The 20935-nt window shown below is 36.0% G+C and overlaps 1 protein-coding gene across 4 annotated transcripts in view; it reads left to right on the top strand.

The window, feature by feature from the left end:
- SREK1 (splicing regulatory glutamic acid and lysine rich protein 1) overlaps window positions 1–13390 on the top strand; it is a 47782-nt gene extending 34392 nt beyond the window's left edge. For 3 of the 4 annotated variants that reach the window (XM_049864738.1, XM_049864750.1, XM_049864757.1), the window contains 3 exons: window positions 2439–2534; window positions 11759–11903; window positions 13227–13390. In XM_049864738.1, the coding sequence (XP_049720695.1) occupies window positions 2439–2534; window positions 11759–11903; window positions 13227–13376 (391 nt within the window). In that variant the 3' untranslated portion in view covers window positions 13377–13390. The remainder of the gene's footprint in view (window positions 1–2438; window positions 2535–11758; window positions 11904–13226) is intronic. The other variant, XM_049864745.1, reaches the window with a different exon arrangement.
- The last annotated feature ends 7545 nt before the right edge of the window (window positions 13391–20935 follow it).

The following is a 20935-nucleotide window of genomic DNA, read 5'->3' on the forward strand; positions in this document are numbered from 1 at the left end:
GGGCATTCTTGTTCCTTTTCTCAGGGGGAATATATTCAGCCTTTCTCAATTGAGAATGTTGGCTGTTGGTTTTTTATAGATACACTTTACTATGTTGTCGAATTTCCCTTCTATTCCTATTTTATTGAGAGTTTTTATCAGGAGCAATTTTTGTTCTTAATACTAGTCTTTGATTAATTAGTAAAAGATAATTGCAGGCATTTATTGAGTGCTTTACTAAATGCCGGATACTGTGTCTTGGCAGAGTTTTTCATACCTAACTTCATTTAGTCCTCACAAGCCTGAGAGAGAACTATTGTTATCGCCGTTTTAAATGTGAGGAAACTCAAGCTGTGAGAGGAAAATTTTCCATCTGCTCACATTTTAGCATCAGCAGTCTAATGGCTCTTTCCCTACTTTTCTGAGATTAAGTTTAATCGAGAATTCTCTAACCAATATTTGGTACTCGCTTTCAGAAGTTGCCTCAGACCATAAGATTTAAAGCAACAGTATGTGTTAAAATGGGGATGAAAATAGATTTCTGCCAAATTTCAGCACATTGAACCGAAACTGAAAAATTAATCTAAATTCATTTGCTGTGGTTAACAGTTGAGCCTTATGATTGTATTTGTACTGCACAATCAATTTATTTATGTTTCATATACCTTTGTTTTTGTTGGCTAGTTTAGACATTGCCCTTTATAGCACCAAAAATATTTTGATTTCTTTTTAGTAACTTGAACTTAGTTTTTCTGCTGACTTTGAAATGTTTTCAGTTTTTTCATTGGCTGTTAAGTCATTTGATTTTTTTAAAAGTTCAGATGTTCACAATCAGTCCTAAATATATTCTCAAGTAATCTCTGGGGCCTGTGGAATAAATGCTGACTGACATCAGTTCATAAAGGTTCAGCCGTTTAGAATGATTCATGCTTTCAAAAGAGATTGTTGAAGAGTTAACACTTTCTTGTCTTTTACATACATTTCACATGCTCTGATTTGTAAATGGGAAACATTAATTACTTCTATTTTCTAGTTGAAAAAGCTAAGACTCGGGTTAAGTAAGATGACACCTATTGTGCAGCTACTAAGGTTTGGAACTAAAATTTGTGTCTTGAGTCTAATCAACTCCACTTTACATGTTCTTTATAGAACAGCTCACAGCTTTTTGCAAGTAATTGATAGTCTAGATTGCTGTCTGTCCAGCCTTAGTTCTTATCATTAAGTGTAGTTGTTAAATATCCACCTGTACATAGTACTTTTTGAATAAACAAGTGAAGAGTTATGCAGATCAAGGCATAGTTAAAGTCTGGGGATGCCAGTGATGCTTTGAAAAAAAAAAAAGTACTTTTGGTTACAAAATAACAGTGATAGAATGGAATATGTGATTTAATTTTCACGTTAGTCAAGAAGTATAATTTTGGAAAATATTGGAAATGAAAGTAGGCAATGATGGAGAGAGCCTTAGGTAAAGCTGGAATTGGTTTGTGTACTTAGAGTTTTTGAACTTTTTTGTCTTTTTAACACCTGCCATATATACCACACATCTGAGCATTATTTAGTTTTTTACTTTACAGATGAAAAATTTAGACACAATATTTTATTAGCCTAGAATCAGTTTACTGAGGCAGTAAGGAGAATTTGAATTCTAAGGAACTTGGTTCTTTTAGCTATCTGGCCACTGATTATCAGAGCTCCATGTCAGATAGGCTATTGAATACATTAATAATTTAATACATAAATCCTCACACCTCATCCCATGAATTAGAGACATGGTATGAAATTCATTGTTTCTTTGACCACCCTTAAAATTAAGTAATTTAGCATCTACGTCATTTTCTAATATGTTAAGAAGAAGTTTTATAATAAACATTGTTAATTTTTACTTTGTCATTTAAATCCCAGATTTTAGCTATTTTAAATATATCTAAGGAACTCGTGAATGTAATTTTAAGTTAATAGAATAACATTCATGAAATGGTAGAAAGCTGGAGGGAAATAACTGGGTCCAGAAGGTTCTCATTGTGCAAGCTAACTTATCTTTGAGTTCTGGACAAGAACCTTGTTACAAAATAATCCACAGTGGGGCGGTAAGTAGCTAAATGCTTGACAGAAGACCTGAAAAACAAAACATGTTTTAGATGCTGAGAGAAAATGAAGCATCCATTATTTTATTATTCAGGACGTTCTTGTCTTAATAAATCAGATGAAAATGAGACCCTCTAACTTTTCTAATATGAAGTCTTAGAAGATGTTTTCCTAAGTCTAAAATTTATGTTTCATAATTTGATCTGCACTAAAATTAGATAATAAAATGTTCTTATAAAGGACATGAGTTTCAACTGGCCTCTAAAGAATACCGCTCTCTTGAGATCATCAAGGACCTTTCTGCTTTTGTGTATTTCAACTGCCTTTTATTTTAATTGCTGTTTTTTAAAAATGATAACGTCTTTGGCTTTCAGGGAAAGGCGTAGGAGGAGGAGCAGGAGTTCTTCCAGATCGCCGAGAACATCAAAAACCATAAAAAGGAAATCTTCTAGGTCTCCATCACCTAGGAGGTAGGTTGAAAACATGTACTATCAAGAGGAGGAGGCAGGAATTGTAAAAATTACCAGGATTTTTCCCTGTTTAATTTATTTTTTAAACTTTATATTTTGAGTGAGTGATACATTTGCATGGTTCAGAAATCAAAACGATATAAAAAGTTACTCATTGAGAAGTCTTATTTCCACCCATGTGCCATCTACTCTTGCCTCTGTAAGTTACAATTCTTACTAGTTTTTTCTATACCCTTTGTTTTTTTATATGCAGACTCAAAATGAGAATTTACGTTATTATTTACGTATTTCTTGTACAAAAGGTAGCATAAAACATACTGTTCTTTACCTGATTTTGTTACTTAACTGTACCAGGGCGTCTTTCCATAATTTCTTCAAGGCAATCTAGGCTTTTACTATTAAGTATCTCCAAACTCATCCAGCCTTTACCCATATCCAGTTCTAAAGCCATTTCTGCATTTTTACGTATTCATTACATCACTACTCATTCTGGTACCAAACTGCATTAGTTTCCTAGGGTTGTCATAACAAAATAACACAAAGTGAACTGCTTCAAACAACAGAAGTTTATTATCTCACAGTTCTGGAGGCTGAGTCTGAGATCAGGGTGGTAGCAGTGTTGATTCCTTCTCAGGATTTTAAGGGCTATCTGTTCCATGTCTCTCTTCTAGCTTCTGGTAGCTCCATGCTTTCCTTGGCTTGTAGCTGCAGCATTACATGGTTTCTTTCTTTACTCTTGTCTCTGTATATTCTCCCGTTTTATAAGCACATCACTCATACAGGATTAGGCTCCACCCTATTCTGCTGTGACGTCATGTTAATTCAACTGATGACATCATCAAAGACCCCACAGGTACCAGGAATTAGGACTTCATATCTTTTTCGGGGGGGACACAATTCAGTCTGTTAGCAGTCTATGTTTTGCTATGTGTGGCCACTGAAGTCTATTCAATTAGTGTAATCATCAGCAAATGACTGGATAAAGAGTTCCTTAAGTGCCTGGAACTTTGTTTCTCTGATCTTTGTGTCTGTTTTTAAACTATTCATAATAAGAGAAAAATGTTTAGAATCCCATATTATGGCTGTTTCACTGGTTGTGCTTCTGATATGAAATCATACTTCATCCCCTTTATAAGTTTTTTTTTTTTGATGGAGCTTTTTACTCATTTCATCTTCTGCGTAAACTTTGTCCTTGAATTTGTAGTACTGCTCTGTAATGGGCAGGTGGCACAATAGGTTATTTGAAGTTCTAAGAATTGCTGTTAGTCAATCAACCCTGCTTGGGAGCCACATATGATTCTTTTTTAAAATTTTTATTGCGCTTTAAGTGAAAGTTTACAATAATCAAGTCAGTCTCTCGCAGAAAAACTTACGTATACCTTGCTACATACTCCCAGTTGCTCTCTCCCTAATGAGACAACCCGCACCCTCCCTCCACTCTCTCTTTTTGTGTCCATTTCCCCAGCTTTTAACCCCCTTTACCCTCTCATCTCCCTCCAGGGAGGAGATGCCAACATAGTCTCAAGTGTCCACCTGATCCAAGAAGCTCACTCCTCTTCAGCATCCCTCTCCAACCCATTGTCCAGTCCAATCCCTGTCTGAAGAGTTGGCTTTGGGAATAGTTCCTGTCCTGGGCTAACAGAAGGTCTGGGGGCCATGACAACTGGGTTCCTTCTAGTCTCAGACTATTAAGTCTGGTCTTATGAGAATTTGGGATCTGCATCCAACTGCTCTCCTGCTCCCTCAGGGGTTCTCTGTTGTGTTTCCTGTCAGGGCAGTCATCGGTTGTAGCCAGGCACCATCTAGTTCTTCTGGTCTCAGGTTTATGTACACTCTGGTTCATGTGGCCCTTTCTGTCTCTTGGGCTCATAATCACCTTGTGTCCTTGGTGTTCTTCATTCTCCTTTGATCCGGGTGGGTTGAGACCAATTGATGCATCTTAGATGGCTGCTTGCTAGCGTTTAAGACCCCAGACACCATTCTTCCAAGTGGGATGCAGAATGTTTTCTTAATAGATTTTATTATGCCAATTGACTTAGATGTCCCCTGAAACCATGGTCCCCAGACCCCTGCCCCTGCTACGCTGGCCTTTGAAGCATTCAGTTTATTCAGGAAACTTCTTTGCTTTTGGTTTAGTCCAGTGGTGCTGACCTCTCCTGTATTGAGTATTGTCTTTCTCGTCACCTAAAGTATATCTAATTAGTGACTACCCCTCTCCCACTCTCCCTCCCTCCCCCCTCTCGTAACCATCAAAGAATAATTTCTTCTCTGTTTAAACTATTTCTTGGGTTCTTATAATAGTGGTCTTATACAATATTTGTCCTTTTGCAACTGACTAATTTCACTCAGCATAATGCCTTCCAGATTCCTCCATGTTATGACATGTTTCACAGATTCCTCACTGTTCTTTATCCATAGTATTGCATTGTGTGAATATACTATAATTTATTTATCCATTCATCCATTGATGGGCACCTTGGTTGCTTCCATCTTTTTGCTATTGTAAACAGTGCTGCAGTGAACATGGGTGTGCATATATCTGTTCGTGTACCCAATACCACCCAATGCCATAGAGAAATAATATGTTCGTGTAAAGGCTCTTATTTCTCTAGGATATATTCCAAGGAGTGTGATTGCTGGGTTGTATGGTAATTTTATTTCTAGCTTTTGAAGGAAGCACCAAATCGATTTCCAAAGTTATTGTACCATTTTACAGTCCCACCTGCAGTGTATGAGTGGGACTCTCCAACATTTATTCTTTTGTGTTTTTTGGATTAATGCCAGCCTTGTTGGAGTGAGATGGAATCTCATTGTAGTTTTGATTTGCATTTCTCTAATGGCTAATGATCGAGACCATTTTCTCATGTATCTGTTGGCTACCTGAATGTCTTCTTTAGTGAAGTGTCTGTTCCTATCTTTAGCCCATTTTTTAATTGGGTTATTTGAGTTTTTGCAGTATCATGTAGATTTTAGAGATCAGGTGCTGATTGGAAATATCATAGCTAAAAACTTTCTCCCAGTCTGTAGGTAATCTTTTTACTCTTTTGGTGAAGTCTTTGGATGAGCATAGGTGTTTGATTTTTAGGACCTCCCAGTTATCTGGTTTTTCCTCTGCATTGTTAGTAATGTTTTGTATACCGTTTATTCCCAGTATTAGGTCTCATAACATTGTCTCTATTTTTTCTTCCATGATCTTTATCGTTTTAGATTTTATATTTAGGTCGTTGATCCATTTTGAGTTAGTTTTTGTGCATGGAGTGAGGTATGGGTCTTGTTTCATTTTTTTGCAGATGGATATCCAGTTATGCCAGCACTATTTGTTAAAAAGACTGTCTTTTCCCCATTTAACTGCTTTGGGGCCTTTGTCAAATATCAGCTGCTTATATGTGGATGGATTTATGTCTGGATTCTCAATTCTGTTCCATTGGTCTATGTATCTGTTGCTGTACCAGTACCAGGTTGTTTTGACTACTGTGGCGGTATAATACGTTCGAAAATCAGGTAAAGTAAGGGCTCCCACTTTGTTCTTCTTTTTCAATAATGTTTTACTTATCCGGGGCCTCGTTCCCGTCCGTATGAAGATGGTGATTTGTTTCTCCATCTCATTAAAGAATGTCGTTGGAATTTGGATTGGAATTGCATTAAATGTATAGATCGCTTTTGGTAGAATAGACATTTTTATGATGTTAAGTCTTCCTATCCATGAGCAAGGTATGTTTTTCCCCTTACATAGGTCTCTCTCGTTTTCTTGCAGAAGTGTGTTGTAGTTTTCTTTGTATAAGTCTTTTACATCTCTGGTAAGATTTATTCCTAAGTATTTTATCTTCTTGGGGGCTACTGTAAATGGTATTGATTTGGTGATTTCCTCTTTGATGTTCTTTTTGTTGGTGCAGAGGAATCCAACTGATTTTTGTATGTTTATCTTGTATCCCGATACTCTGCTGAACTCTTCTGTTAGTCTCAGTAGTTTTCTTGAGGATTCCTTAGGGTTTTCTGTGTATAAGATCATGTGGTCTGCAAATAGAGATAATTTTACTTCTTCCTTGCTAGTCTGGATGCCCTTTTTTCTTTATCTAGCCTAGTTGCTCTGGCTAGGACTTCCAGCACAATGTTGAATAAGAGTGGTGATAAAGGGCATCTTTGTCTGGTTCCCGATCTCAATGGGTATGTTTTCAGGCTCTCTCCATTTAGGATGATGTTGGCTGTTGGCTTTGTATAAATGCCCTTTATTATGTTGGGGAATTTTCCTTCTATTCCTATTTTGCTGAGTGTTTTTATCATGAATGGATGTTGAACTTTGTCAAATGCCTTTTCTGCATCAATGGATAAAATCATGCGATTCTTGTCTTTTGTTTTATTTATGTGGTGGATTACATTAATTGTTTTTCTAACATTGAACCATCCCTGCATACCTGGTATGAATCCTACTTGGTCATGGTGACTTATTTCTTTGATATGTTGTTGAATTCTGTTGGCTAGAATTTTGTTGAGGATTTTTGCATCTAAGTTCACGGGGGATATCGGTCTGTAGTTTTCTTTTTTTGTGGTGTCTTTACCGGTTTTGGTATCAGGGATATGGTGGCGTCATAGAATGAGTTTGGTAGTATTCCATCCTTTTCTATGCTCTGAATACCTTTAGTAGTAGTGGTGTTAACTCTTCTCTGAAAGTTTAGTAGAACTCTGCAGTGAAGGCATCCGGACCAGGGCTTTTTTTTTGTTGGGAGTTTTTTGATTACCTTTTCAATCTCTTCTTTTGTTAGGGGTCTATTTAGTTGTTCTACCTCTGTTTGTGTTAGCTTAGGTAGGTAGTGTGTTTCTAGGAAAGGATCCATTTCTTCTAGGTTTTCAAATTTGTTAGAGTACGGCTTTTCATAGTAATCTGATACGATTCTTTTAATTTCAGTTGGGTCTGTTGTAATATCACCCCTCTCATTTCTTATTTGGGTTATTTGCTTCCTCTCCTGTTTTTCTTTTGTCAGTTTGGCCAGTGGTTTATCAATTTTGTTCATTTTTTTCAAAGAACCAACTTTTGGTCTTGTTAATTCTTTCAGTTGTTTTTCTGTTTTCTATTTCATTTAGCTTTGCTCTATTTTTTTATTGTTCCGGTGCCTGAGGATTTCTTTTGTTGGTCTCTTTCTATTTGTTCAAGATGTAGGGATAATTCTTTGATTTTGGCCCTTTCTTCTTTTTGTATGTGTGCGTTTATTGATACAAATTGTCCTCTGACACTGCTTTTGCTGTGTCCCAAAGGTTTTGATAGGAAGTGTTTTCATTCTCATTGGATTCTATGAATTTCTTTAGTCCATCCTTAATGTCTTTTATAACCCAGTCTTTTTTGAGCAGGGTATTGTTCAGTTTCCAAGTGTTTGATTTCTTTTCCCTGCTTTTTCTGTTATTGATTTCCAATTTTATGGCCTTATGGTCAGAGAAGATTCTTTGTAATATTTCAGTGTTTTGCAGTCTGCTAAGGCTTGCTTTATGACGTAATATGTGGTCTGTTCTAGAGAATGTTCCATGTGGACTAGAAAAGAAAGTATATGTGGTTGCTGTTGGATGGAGTGTTTTGTATATGTCTGTGAGGTCAAGTTGGTTGATTGTGGCATTTAGATATTCCGTGTCTTTATTGAGCTTCTTTCTAGATGTGCTGTCCTTCACCAAAAGTGTTGTGTTGATGTGTCCTACTATCATTGTGTAGCTGTCTGTCTCACTTTTCAGTGCTGTTAGAGTTTGTTTTATGTATTTTGCAGCCCTGTCATTGGGTGCATAGATATTTAATATGGTTATATCTTCTTGGTACATTGTCCCTTTAATCATTATATAGTATCCTTCCTTATCCTTTATGATGGATTTAACTTTAAAGTTTATTTTTTCAGAAATTAATATTGCCACTCCTGCTCTTTTTTGATTCTTCTTTGCTTAATACATTTTTTTCCATCTTTTGAGTTTTAGTTTGTTTGTGTCTCTAAGTCTAAGGTGTGTCTCTTGTAGGCAGCATATAGATGGATCTTTTTTTTTTTATCCATTCTGCCACTCTCTGTCTCTTTATTGGTGCATTTAGTCCATTTACTTTCAGCATAATTATGGATAGGTATGAATTTAGTGCTATCATTTTGATGTCTTTTTTGTGTGTTGTTGACAGTTTCTTTTTCCCACTTAATTGTATGTGGTGAGTAGATTATCTTTATATAATTGTCCTTTCCTCATATTCATTGTTCTTGATTTTGTTTCTGCTGAGTCTCTATTTTTTTCTTGTATTTTATTTTAATGAGTGGGATAGTTTGTCTCTTTTGTGGTTACTTTATTATTTACCCCTATTTTTTAAAAATTAAACCTAACTTCTATTTCTTTGTATTGCTGTATCTTCCTCTCTGTATGGAAGGTGTATGATTATATTTCTTAGTCCCTCTTTATTGTTTTAATGTTGTCATCTTTTATATAATAACATCGCTGTTACTGTGTTTTGAGCCTTTTTTTTTTGTTTTTTAATCTTGCTTTGTTTTTTTTGATTTCCCTGTCTGGGATGACTTCTGATTGCTCTGCCCAGCGTTCTAGTCTTGGGTTGATACCTGATATTATTGATTTTCTAACCAAAGAATTCCCTTTAGTATTTCTTGTAGTTTTGGTTTGGTTTTAACGAAATCCCTAAACTCGTGTTTATCTGGAAGTGTCCTAACTTCACCTTCATATTTAAGAGACAGTTTTGCTGGATATATGATTCTTGGCAGGCAACTGTTTAAATAAGTCCTCCCATTGCTTTCTTGCCTGCATGGTTTCTGCTAAGTTGTCCGAATTTATTCTCATTGGCGCTCCTTTGTACGTGACTTTTCATTTATCCCTCGCTGCTCTTACAATTCTCTCTTTGTCTTTGCTTTTGGCAAGTTTGAGTATAATATGGTGACTTTCTGTTAACATGTACCCTGTGTGGAGTTCGATGAGCATCTTGGATAGATATCTTCTCATCTTTCACGATGTCAGGGAAGTTTTCTGACAAGAAATCTTCAGCGATTCTCTCTGTATTTTCTGTTATTCCTCCCTGTTTTGGTACTCTAGTCACTCGTAAGTTATTTCTCTTGACAGAGTCTGACATGATTCTTAAGGTTTCTTCATTTTTTAAAATTCTTTTATCTGATTTTTCTTCAAATATATTAGTGCCAAGTGATTTATCTTCAAGTTCAGAAATTCTGACTTCTAATTGCTCAATTGTGTTCCTCTGACTTACTACTGAGTTGTCTACTTCTGTAATTTTATTATTAATCTTCTGAATTTCTGATTGCTGTCTGTGGAGTTTTCCAGCTTATTAAACTTTTCATTATGTTCCTGAATAATCTTTCTAATTTCTTCAGTTGCTTTATCTGTGTGTTCGTTGGCTTGTTCTGTGTATTGCCTCGTTTCTCTCCTGATGTCTTGAAGGGTTCTGTATGTTAAACTTTTGTATTCTGCCTCTTTTAATTCCAGGAATGCACTTTCATCTAGAAGATCCCTGGATTCTTTGTTTTGAGAGCTTGTTGAGGTGATCCTGGTCTGTTTTTTTATGTGACTTGGTATTTACTATTGTCTCCAAGCCATCTATAAGTTATTGTATTAGTTTATGTTTGCTTACTGTATCGTAGCTTCTTGCTTTGTTTTGATATGCCCAAATGGGTTGCTTTAGTGAGCTAGCTTGATCATTTTCACCTTTGGAGCTCTGACGTCCTGTCTCCAGATGGCTAGAGCTGTTACCAGGCATATTAGTCTAGGAATCCATTCTGTTTTCTTGTATGAATTCAGCTCAGGTGTCTAGGTAGCTGATCATCAAGTATGTGGTACAGGCTCTGTCCTGCAGTCTTAGAGGGGTAGGAGTGATTGGTGTAGGTACCGGTATCTGGTTGCAGCAAGGGTCACGTTCTGAACAAGGCAGGGAGTTGAGAACTGACCCTCGAGTGTCTCTGAGGAAAGCGCATCCCTGTTCCCTAGAGTGTGCAGGTGGGCAGGTTCTGCAGATGGACCATGGGCACCCAAAGCTTTTGGTTTTAAGGACTGGGAGGTACCAGTTATCCTTGGACCCCTGACATGGGTGGGTGGGTGACCTGAGTGGAGGTACCAGTCCTTAGGCCCCTGATGTGGCTAGGCGAGGACTCTGTTTAATAGGCAAAGCAATGTCAAACATCAAACACCTTCCTCTCCACCGCACAGCTGAAACAGTTGGAGTCTGCCAACAAGGGCCTATTCTCCTTGAAAAAGGCCCACACAGGTCCTTACAGAGGGGAAAGGTGCTCAAAGTCCACAGACTGCTTATGGTTGGGCAGGAGCTGCTTCTATCCTGAGCTTCCCCGGTTAGTGGAGGTGGCAAATTATCTTTTCCCCCAAATGCAAATTTTTTCCTTTTCCAAGGCCCGGAGGATGGCTCTAGGTGTTGAACAAGGCCTATCTTAGGCCCAGGGAATTCAGCCGCTGAAGCCGGCTTGAGAGTGGGGGTGGGGTGGCATTAAAATAATCGGAAGTACTTAGCTTTTGCCGAGAACGCTGTTCTTCTCTGGTTCTGGAGGTGTGAGTAGGCTGTGTGACTGGCTGTTTCTCCCTGAGGAAACTGTGGCTGAACTCTAGTATCAGCCCTCCACCGTGGCTCCGGGAATGGTGCCTGAGGGCTCCCCATGATTCAGGTCCGATAACTCCTCTTTGCTTCTGAAGGGTCTTTTCCTCCCTGTGCTCCTCAGTTTGTTTTCTAAACTTGCTGTTGAAGCTCACAGCTCCCAGCTTGGCACAGATACACTCTTTTCACTTGTTTTTTCGGGTCTTTGTTGTAAAGAGGGCTCTTTGGAAGCGTCTGTCTGTTCCGCCATCTTGGCTCCTCCTCCGCCATGTCTGGTTCTATATCCTTTTTGTTCCTTTCTGCTTATTCATTTAATACTTTGAATACGTTTTTAAGGAAAGAGTTTATTTGGTTTTTATTTTATCCCAATTAAAGTAGGTAAATAAACCTTTAATATTTTAAAAGTAACAAATTGATATTACCAAATTATATTTTGTTTAAGCACATGATGGCTCTTGCAGAAATGACTTGGATAGCTTTAAAAAGTTAATTGGAAGTAGGGCTAATTGGGTATTTTAAGTAGGTTATAAGACCCATTTATATGTTACTTGGTCAAATCAGTTTAAGATATTAGATGAGAATATTTTGTCAAAAATGTAAACAGGTATTTAATGTTTTAGATGTTAATTGACATATTCTCTCTATATTATTAAAGTAGAAATAAGAAAGACAAAAAGAGAGAGAAAGAAAGAGACCACATCAGTGAAAGAAGAGAGAGAGAACGTTCAACCTCTACAAGAAAGAGTTCCAATGACAGAGATGGGAAGGAGAAGTTGGAGAAGAACAGTACCTCACTTAAAGTAAGGAATAGTCTTTCATTGTCTGGGCTTTAAATAATTAATAATTGAGAGTGTTTATTGCATAGGAATATTTTTAGACTGAAAGCAACTTGAGGGCAACATTGTCTTGTACCTTGTTGGTATTCTTTAATATTTGTTAAATTGGTAATATTTTTACACTTGATTTTTGAAGGGAAGAGATAAGAGCCAACTAAAATTTAAACAATTTCATTCCGTATTAGAGAGCCCATGAAGGGCATACAGTAAGAACATTTTTATATAGCAATAAATAATTGATGTATTTGATTTTATACTGATAAGATTTTTATTCAATGCCATTTTCTCATTATATTCGTTTCAGCAAATTTGACAGATGTTCTTTTGTAATTAGTTTTGTAATATATACTTAAAATTAGATTTGCTGATTTAGAATAATTAATGGAAAACCAAACCACCAAGTAAGGCTTTTTTTAATTTTCAGAAATACTGTATTTTCGTAAAAGCATACACAGCAAAACAGGTTCCCATTCAACAATTTCTACAGATAATGTTCAGTGACATTGGTTACATGCTTCAGTTTGTGTCAACCTTCTCATAATTTCCGTTCTAATGGTTTTACTCCCATCTATTCAGTCTCACTGCTCCCCAAACTGCTCATCTATGCTTTAAATGTTATTTAGTTTTAAGTAGTTTTGTATGATATCAATTCCCTTATTTACTGGTAAAGTATATTTGTATATGGAAATCATTCCAATTGTGAGGTCTGGAGTTTCATCTTATAGTTTTGTTAACTCATACTGGTAGAGGTTTATCATCATCATTACTAATAATAGACAACATTTATTGCTCATTACTGTGTGCCAGGTACTGTTTTGCATGTCTGCATTTATCTCTTCCTTAAACTGAGGGCAGAATTTGGGCTGTTTTTAAACAGTCTTTGGAGAAAGAATAGTGACTTCTTTCCCATCTTCCTTTAATGTTGCCTCTTTTGTATCCAGATTACAAATTTATTTTGGTACCTTTGGTAACTGTCTCACTGTTTTCAGCAAGATTCATCCCAGTTTTTCACATCAGTCAGCAGCATTTATTGAGCCCTTCCTTCCAATTTCCGTTAACCTGTTTCATTTTAATTTAATTTCCGTGGATTGTCCATCTGTTATGAGAAGTGCAAAGGGCAGGTTGGCATGGGTTTGCATACAGTTTTTATATGAAAACGTAGTGGGAGAATATACCCAGTTTTATTAATTCACAAAAAACAAAGTTACACATTTTAAACACAACCAAAAGTATTAGCCAGCAACTCTTGAGGAAATTATTAAATGTATGCCTTAATATTCATTGTAGGAGAAAGAGCACAATAAAGAACCGGATTCAAGTGTAGGCAAAGAATCAGATGATAAGGATGCCCCCAGGACTGAGGAAAACCAAGTACAGCAGAATGGGAATTGTCAGCCAAATGACGAAAACCTCTCTGCTAAAACAGAAGCAGTATAGGACCGACAGATACACCTCAACGCTGGAATAAAATCCAAAGTTTTTAATTCTGTCAACAAGATGTAAACAGTGAAGAAATCCAGTTGAACATACAGATCTGAGCTAACAGCTTTTTCAGTTGTTAGGTGACTTCGTGGCCATCTTGTTTACTGAGTAAGAAAATAAAGCATGGACATCATGAAAATAACGATGTTACCCAAACTCTTCATCTTCTGAAATCCATGCATTTCCATGGTGGCTGACACACTTGTCATGTGGTTTGTTAGTGTTTGCCAAGAACCATTGCAAATAAATGGAACATCAGAGATCTAAATTTGTACTATCCATAAAGACTGGAGATAAGCATTGGAGGCTCTTTCAAAAAAACGCTAGTTACTGAATTTTGTATTTTACTTTTTTGAAAATTTCATTATATACAGTTTGATGACGTGCTTGAAATTGGTGCAAATATATACACACCCTTGTAAGTGCAAAGTATGTAAGAAGTTGTAACATTTACTTCACAGGATTTACAGTGATTGTGTTAAATTCTCACTATTGTGTTTTCTTTTGCTCACTGTTTAGGACAGCAGTTTTTCTTTAAAATAGTTTTATGGATTAAAATTGCTTAAATCTGTGGATTAGAAAACAACTGACAATGCATGATACTGTTCTGTTGCAGAAGGAAGAGCAACTGTGTTGAATACTAATAATAATGTATTGGTATTCAGGGCTTAGAATCATTGGGTCTCCCCACGAAGTGAGCATTTCTTTTTGAACTTCCTTGACATTTCCAAGCTTATTATGAATAATATTGCAGTGTGTCTTGTCAGCTGTAGGTGGCAAAGGTGCCCTTCTAAAAAGGAAACTGGGTTTTCAAAGTGGGCTATGGGAGCACAAGCTGAAGCTTTAGTGCCTTCTAAAATGTGGTATACTGTTTTCTAAAATTTTATATGTGCTAGTTCTCAATTCATATGGAACCTAGATGGATTTCCATTCACACCCATAGAGAAGTGTGCAACTGATATGTCAGGAGAGCTTCTTACTTAGCTTACCTAATATGAAAGGGAAGTCCTGTTTTCAAGAATGACTTCAGAGCTCAAAACAAAAATGCAGTTTTGGGACCATCAGTTTTATACTGTGATAATTGAAAATGAAGCATGTTCTTATTTTTCTTAAATCAGAGAAAACCCTTAGTTACCTACATCGGATGGCCTTAATTATTACCTCTCAATCATTTTCTCGTAAATAATGTGTAGAAATTATGCCTAAAGGGAGGACTGGGAGTATATGTGAGGTTACTTGTTTTAGGTTTAAGAATATGTTTACTTGAGTTTAAAATATAGGTCATCCGTCCTTCTTAGGCTCACTTTTTGCAGAAAGTATGTTAGTAGTAAAGTGACAACATTGCCAGTGTTTTTCCTCAGAACTATAACTCGTGGTTTCAGAACTCTTTTCATTATTGTTATATTTCTGAAAATGTAATATCTTTGAATTAGCGTGTTATTAAAAAAATCAAGTATAATTATTTTAATGCAACCTAATACAATCAAATTACTCAGTTGCCTTACCTCATGGGAATAGTTACTTTCATAGATTTAAAAAGCTGAGTAATATGTTAGTTACTTGGTTTCAACTTGATTTTTCATTTAATGTTAATACTATTGAAACTTAAGTGTTTGGTGGAGAATGGAGAGAATTGTCCTTATTGCAATGAAGCCTGGTTTGATTATGAAGCTGCTTAATCACTCTTCATGTGTTCAGAATTACTGTTTTTTGTTTTTTTTTTGTCACTGTATACATTAAAATTTTGGAAAATGCTTTACTATGTAAAGTATAGATGGTCATTTTAATCATTCAACCACATGCGGTTGGCTAGTAAACAGCTTATTCTGATACAAGAATGCTTGGATGCATATGGAAAGATTGTGAAGGAGTGTGTGTCTTGCATCCACAGCTGTCTTATTTATGATATGTAAGTAGAATAGAGAAAATGTTGTTTGAATCTTTGTTATTTTTAGTACCATTTCTTTAATAAAGCTAAGTATTTTAGAGGAAGATATTTGTTTATGTATTTCAAAAAAGCATTTTAGTTTAACCCTCTCATTTTAGTTGGCATAGAGATTGTTTTGACATGGAGTGCATGTTTGTGTCTATAAAACAATCATTTTTAAAGTTTGAGTGTTTTCTTTTATTTGGAGTCTATTAAATGTTTCTTGTGCTGGTAGCTAACATATTTAATTTGATTCCTGCTGTTAATTATTTTTCTCGCTGATGGTATTTATTCAGCTTTAAGATAATCACACCAATCTTGAAAGACTTCGACACAGAAATTAAAAATAGGAGTACGAGAGATCTGGAAATGAGATAAGATTATTATGTAAGATTTGACTTTTTTTATATGGGCTTATGGAAGCAAAGCTTTCTAGGGCCTGGAGATATTTTCTAAGAGCTGATATGTTTCCATTTGTTTATTATTTTCTCTCAAGATTTTTTGTTTGTTTGTTTGTTTTAAAGATTATTCTTTTTCATCCCAGGTGGATATTGCCAGGAAATTTTGAGGTGAGGTCAAGAAGACAGCCATTTTATACTTGCTACCTTCTGTAGTTATTTTTAGCTTGATTATGCAGAGAGTACGCTCTATTCCTTAGACTTTAGCTGCTGTTCATCATTCTAGTCAGATTCTGTTGGTGCTCTCGTTCTTCCTTTTCAGCAACGCACACTGAACTGGTAATACAATATGGTCCTTTATAAGCTATCCAGTTTTATGTGTGAAAACAAGTCTATGAATATAATAAATTCTTAACTTCTGCAACTATCTCCTTAGTTGTTATGATTTTCCATCTAAACTAAAGAATTTATAATTGCAAACACATATTGAAGACATTCAACATATACTGTGTTGATCTTTAGAAGTGTCAGAGGCTTAAATTTTAACATAATTAAAAGACTTGTTATAATCAGTTTTTTTGGTCAAGAAAATTTTTTTTCAGGATCCTCAGTCTTTCATATGTACACATACATATGTTGCTATCTTTATCTTAAAATAAAAATTAAGAAAAAGTGAAACCTGGTCCAAACTTGTTCTCAACTGAAGATACTCAAATTTAATGATTATGTGTATAGTTTTTTTTTTAATAGGCTTTTAAAATTTTTATTTTTTTGATTAGAAATTAAAACGATTTAAATCTGTAGTTAGCAGTTAAAATGAATCCTTTTAGAGGCATGCATTGAATAACTTTTAACATTTCAGTGAGTCATTTCTTATGTTTTCATTAAAGGATAATATCTGATTTTAACTGGGTGGGTTCTGAAATGGAGCCTTTCCCACAAAGTAATACAAATGCAATGACCAAATGTTACGTATGCATTTAAATATTTTTTTATTTTCACTACCTATATAATTAGTATTTTTTAATTTACTAATATAATATTCACTCTAAATTGTTTATTTTCAAATTTCAAACAGAGCTCTTAAAGGCTAACATTTCTGGAAGTAGGAGTCTAGTAGACATGTAATAAAATAATCTTTTGAGATAAAATTGACTTCCCTACTTAACCTTGGGTTTGTGGGTGATTTTTTTTTTAAATACATTTTTAGGGGTGATTTTGCCTAAGAACTGATAATTATTTTAAAAATAACAGCTTTGGCCCATCTTCAGTCAAGTTTAGTAACTAGTAAGTAGATCTCTTTTCATTCTATTTTAAGGCATTTTCATAGTTTCTAGCAATTAAATAAGCTATCACATTTTACGTCTAAGAATTTTTTTCCCAGGAATGGAATAACAGTTCCCTCCATTCTTGATTTTTATTTGCTACACAAATAATTTAACTATAGCTGTAAGTTTAAACTCATGAAAATTAGATTGAAAGAATTAGAATTCAAGTTTCAGGCTACTGGTAAGCCACAAACTTGGGGAATAACCTGAATTCCCTGATTTCCACGAAAGATTAAACTTGAGTGTACTGTGTCACTGTATAGGTAATTCAGTTTAATAGTTAAATCATTGCCCTCTTTAGGCTTGATTAGTGTAGTAGAATGGTGCTCTTTACGTAATGCTATGGATAATCAAGGGAAGAGTTGAAATGTAAGCATCAAGATGCCGCGTAGATGGTGGATGTTTATGTGAATAGGGCTACTTTTAAATGGTACTAGTAAAGATTACATGATGCTGCTATTATGTTGCCATATTTTTAATAAAATGAAAATCTTAAAATCTTGCCACTGTTGAGTAGTAATTTCATCTATTTCTGAGGCAATTAAGTATTTACTATTTTTATAATGGAAAAGTGATAATAGGCTCTTCCACTGAGCCATTCGCACAAAGTAAAACAAATGCAGGTACCATGTGTTCCTTGTACATTTAAATATTTTTTTATTTTCACTACCTGTATACTTTTTTTTTTTTTTTTTACCTGTATACTTAGTTCAGGTTACTAAGATGGAGGTTTTTAAACATTGAGCAGTCTCTGTGTTGTGTGGTAAAAACTCTAGTCAAGGCTTAGCATGTTAAAAATTTTGTAGTGCACTGCTAAATGATAGCTGCTTTCTGAATCGTCCTTTTGCCCACTAGGGTATTTGTAGGAAAATTGTCATTGCCTGGGTTTTAACAGTAAGTGGAATGCCTGCTCCCTCTTACCGGAAGTGTAACTCTTCATTTGGTGAGTGAGTGTGTGCTCAGGTTGGTCACTTAAGTGAGACAGCCTATTAGTCAAAAGTGCCTCTTTTAAAAAATAACCTGTCAGGTATACAAATTTAGAAGCCTGTATGCACTGTTGGCAGAGATGATGAGGCTATGCAAACTGATTTCTCTCTATGTTGGCCAGCTGTTGTAGCTGTCTACTGGTGGCTAAGGGCCATGGAGACCTTTTGGCTTCCTAATGTGTTTTCAGTGTGAGTGTGGAGATCTGGATGAGGGTTGGGGAGGGAAGGTCTTAAAGTCTGCGCCCTTGCCTGTAGTGAGTGCGTTAGGGCTTCTCTATGTGTGTCCCTCTCCACAGGACTTCTTAGAAGAATGCTAGGTTGGAGTAGCAGCTGCATTTGACAGAGACTTGCAGGTAAAAATCTCTCAAGTTGTGTTAACTTTGTATGAAAGATCACTAACTAGTAACCTTTTAAGTAGGGGCCCTGGGGTGCAAAGGTTAAACATTAGGCTGCTAATTGGAAGGTTGGTGGTTCAAAGTCACCAGCAGGGCTTTGAACCGGTTCATTCCAATTTGAACCCCTGCTGAGAATTTGCTTTTCTAGCAAGTTCACAGGAAGTTATACATAAGAACCACCTGAAAATCTTGTTAGAATGTAGATTCTGATTTCAGTATGTCTGGGGTGGAAATGCAAATTCTCAGCAGGGAACTTGTTAGAAACGCAAATTTTCAGCAGGGGTTCCAACTAGAATGAACCGGTTGAAGCCCTGCCCACCGGGAACTCTGTGGTTCAAGAAAAGACCTGGTGAGCTGCTCCCGTAAAGATTACAGCCTTGGAAACGCTCTGGGGCAGTTCTACTTTGTCTTATAGGGTAGCTATGAGGCTGAATTGACTCAGCACACAAAAACAACCACTGCCTCTTATGTAGGAGCCCTGGTGGTGCAGAGGCTAAGTGCTCAGCTGCTAACTGAAAGGTTGGCACTCAAACCTACCAGCCACTACACTGGACAAAGATGTGGCATTCTGCTTCCCTAAAGATACACAGCCTTGGAAACCCTATGGGTTCTACCCTGTCGTATAGGGCCGCTATGAGTCGAAGGTGCCTTGACAGCAGTGGGTGGGTTAACCTCTTTAGTATAATTATAGTAGATTTTGTAAAATTATCCTTGCCTTGGGGGGAAAAAAATCCTAAGAGCCACCAAAACAGAAGAGCAGATAATTCTCTAAAAAAAAAAAAAAAATTTAGTCACAGTATGGTAATTGGAGCTGGTAAACAGAACCAGTTGTATAGGCATGACCTCTAGTCCTGTTATTTCCCTCTCTCCTGAGCTGTAATCTTATGTTTCCAACTATCTCCTGGTTATTATAGCACCTGGCAGGTAGAACTCCATTGAATATTGGCTTTTATAATACGTACTGGATGAACCAATGGCACAAACTCAACTTGTTCCAAACCAAACATACAATATTCAATCCCAAGTCTACCTCTGCTGTTCATTATTTTTTACCAGAACTACCATCTTTCTAGTTTCCCTTTGCACCATTAACTTCTGTCTTGACTCTACCTCAGTCATATGCTAAGTTGCCCCAATTCTACATTTCTTCTGCAATTATCTTACATGTGCCCTTGTATCAGTCATGATTCTTGGTTACAGAAATCCGAAAGGTGATTGTGGTGGTAGAATTAAACCCTGTTTCCTTTTAGTCTAGGAGCCCTGGTGATGCAGTGGTTAAAGTGCTCAGCCACTAACTGAAAGGTCAGCGGTTCGAACCCACCAGCCTCTCCAAGGGAGAAAGATGTGGCAGTCTGCTTCTGTAAAGATTACAGTTTTGGAAACCCTATGGGGCAGTTCTATTTTGTATTATTATTATTTTTTTTATGAGTCAGAATCAACTTGACAGCAGTCAGTGTTTTGGGGTTAGGTCCTTTTAGTCTGGACTATTTCTGTAGCTTCCTAATTGGTCTCCCAACCCCAGGTATTTTACAATTTCATTTCAACATGTGTGGCTACTTGATTAAATGTCTTTAAATTAGCCTGTAGTTTCCTTGTAATGCTTTCTGGTTTTGGGCATAAAGCTTGTGCTGACCTAATGAGTTGGGAATTGTATCCTCCTCTTCAATTTTATGAAGGCATTTTTGTCAGATTGGCATTATTCCTTAAATGTTAAGTAAAATTCCCCACTGATGCTGCTTGGACCTGAAGTTTTCTGTTTTTTTTTTTTTTTAACTGCAAATTCAACTTTAAAAATTAATATAGGGTTATTTATGTTATTTCCTTTTGAGTGAGGTGTTGTGTGGTCTTTAAAGGAATTTGTGTTTCATCTAAGTTGTTGAATTTATTGGCATAAAATTGTTCATTATATTCCTTTATTATCCTTTTAACGTGTAAGATCTATAGTGATGTCCTCTGTATAATTCCTAATATTGTTAACTTTTTTTTTTAAATCCTGATCAATCTAGCTAGAGGGTTTATCAATTTTATTGATCTTCTCAAATCAGATTTTGCTTTCATTATTCTTACTATTTCACTGATTTATTTTCTTCTGTTATTTTGGGTTTAGTTTGCATTTCTAGTTTAAAATGTGAGCTGAGGTCATTGATTTGAGACCTTTTCTAATGTAGGCATTTTAGTGCTATAAATTTCTGTCTAAACACTGCTTTAGCTGCATCTCAACAAATTTTGATATGTTGTGTCTTCATTTTCATTCACTTCAAATTACTTCTTAATTTTACTTTTGGTTTTGTTTTTGACCCACGGGTTATTTAGAAGTTGTTATTTAGATATCCCAGATATTTGGGAGTTTTCCAGAGATCTTTCTCTTACTAATTTCTAACTTAATTCTGTTGGGATTAGGAGAAATATAATTTGTATGATTTGATTCCTCAAATTTTCTGAGACTTGTCTTATGGCCCACAATATGATTGATCAATCTT

Source organism: Elephas maximus, chromosome 2 (genome assembly GCF_024166365.1).
Source record: "Elephas maximus indicus isolate mEleMax1 chromosome 2, mEleMax1 primary haplotype, whole genome shotgun sequence".
Classification (NCBI taxonomy): Eukaryota; Metazoa; Chordata; class Mammalia; order Proboscidea; family Elephantidae; genus Elephas; species Elephas maximus.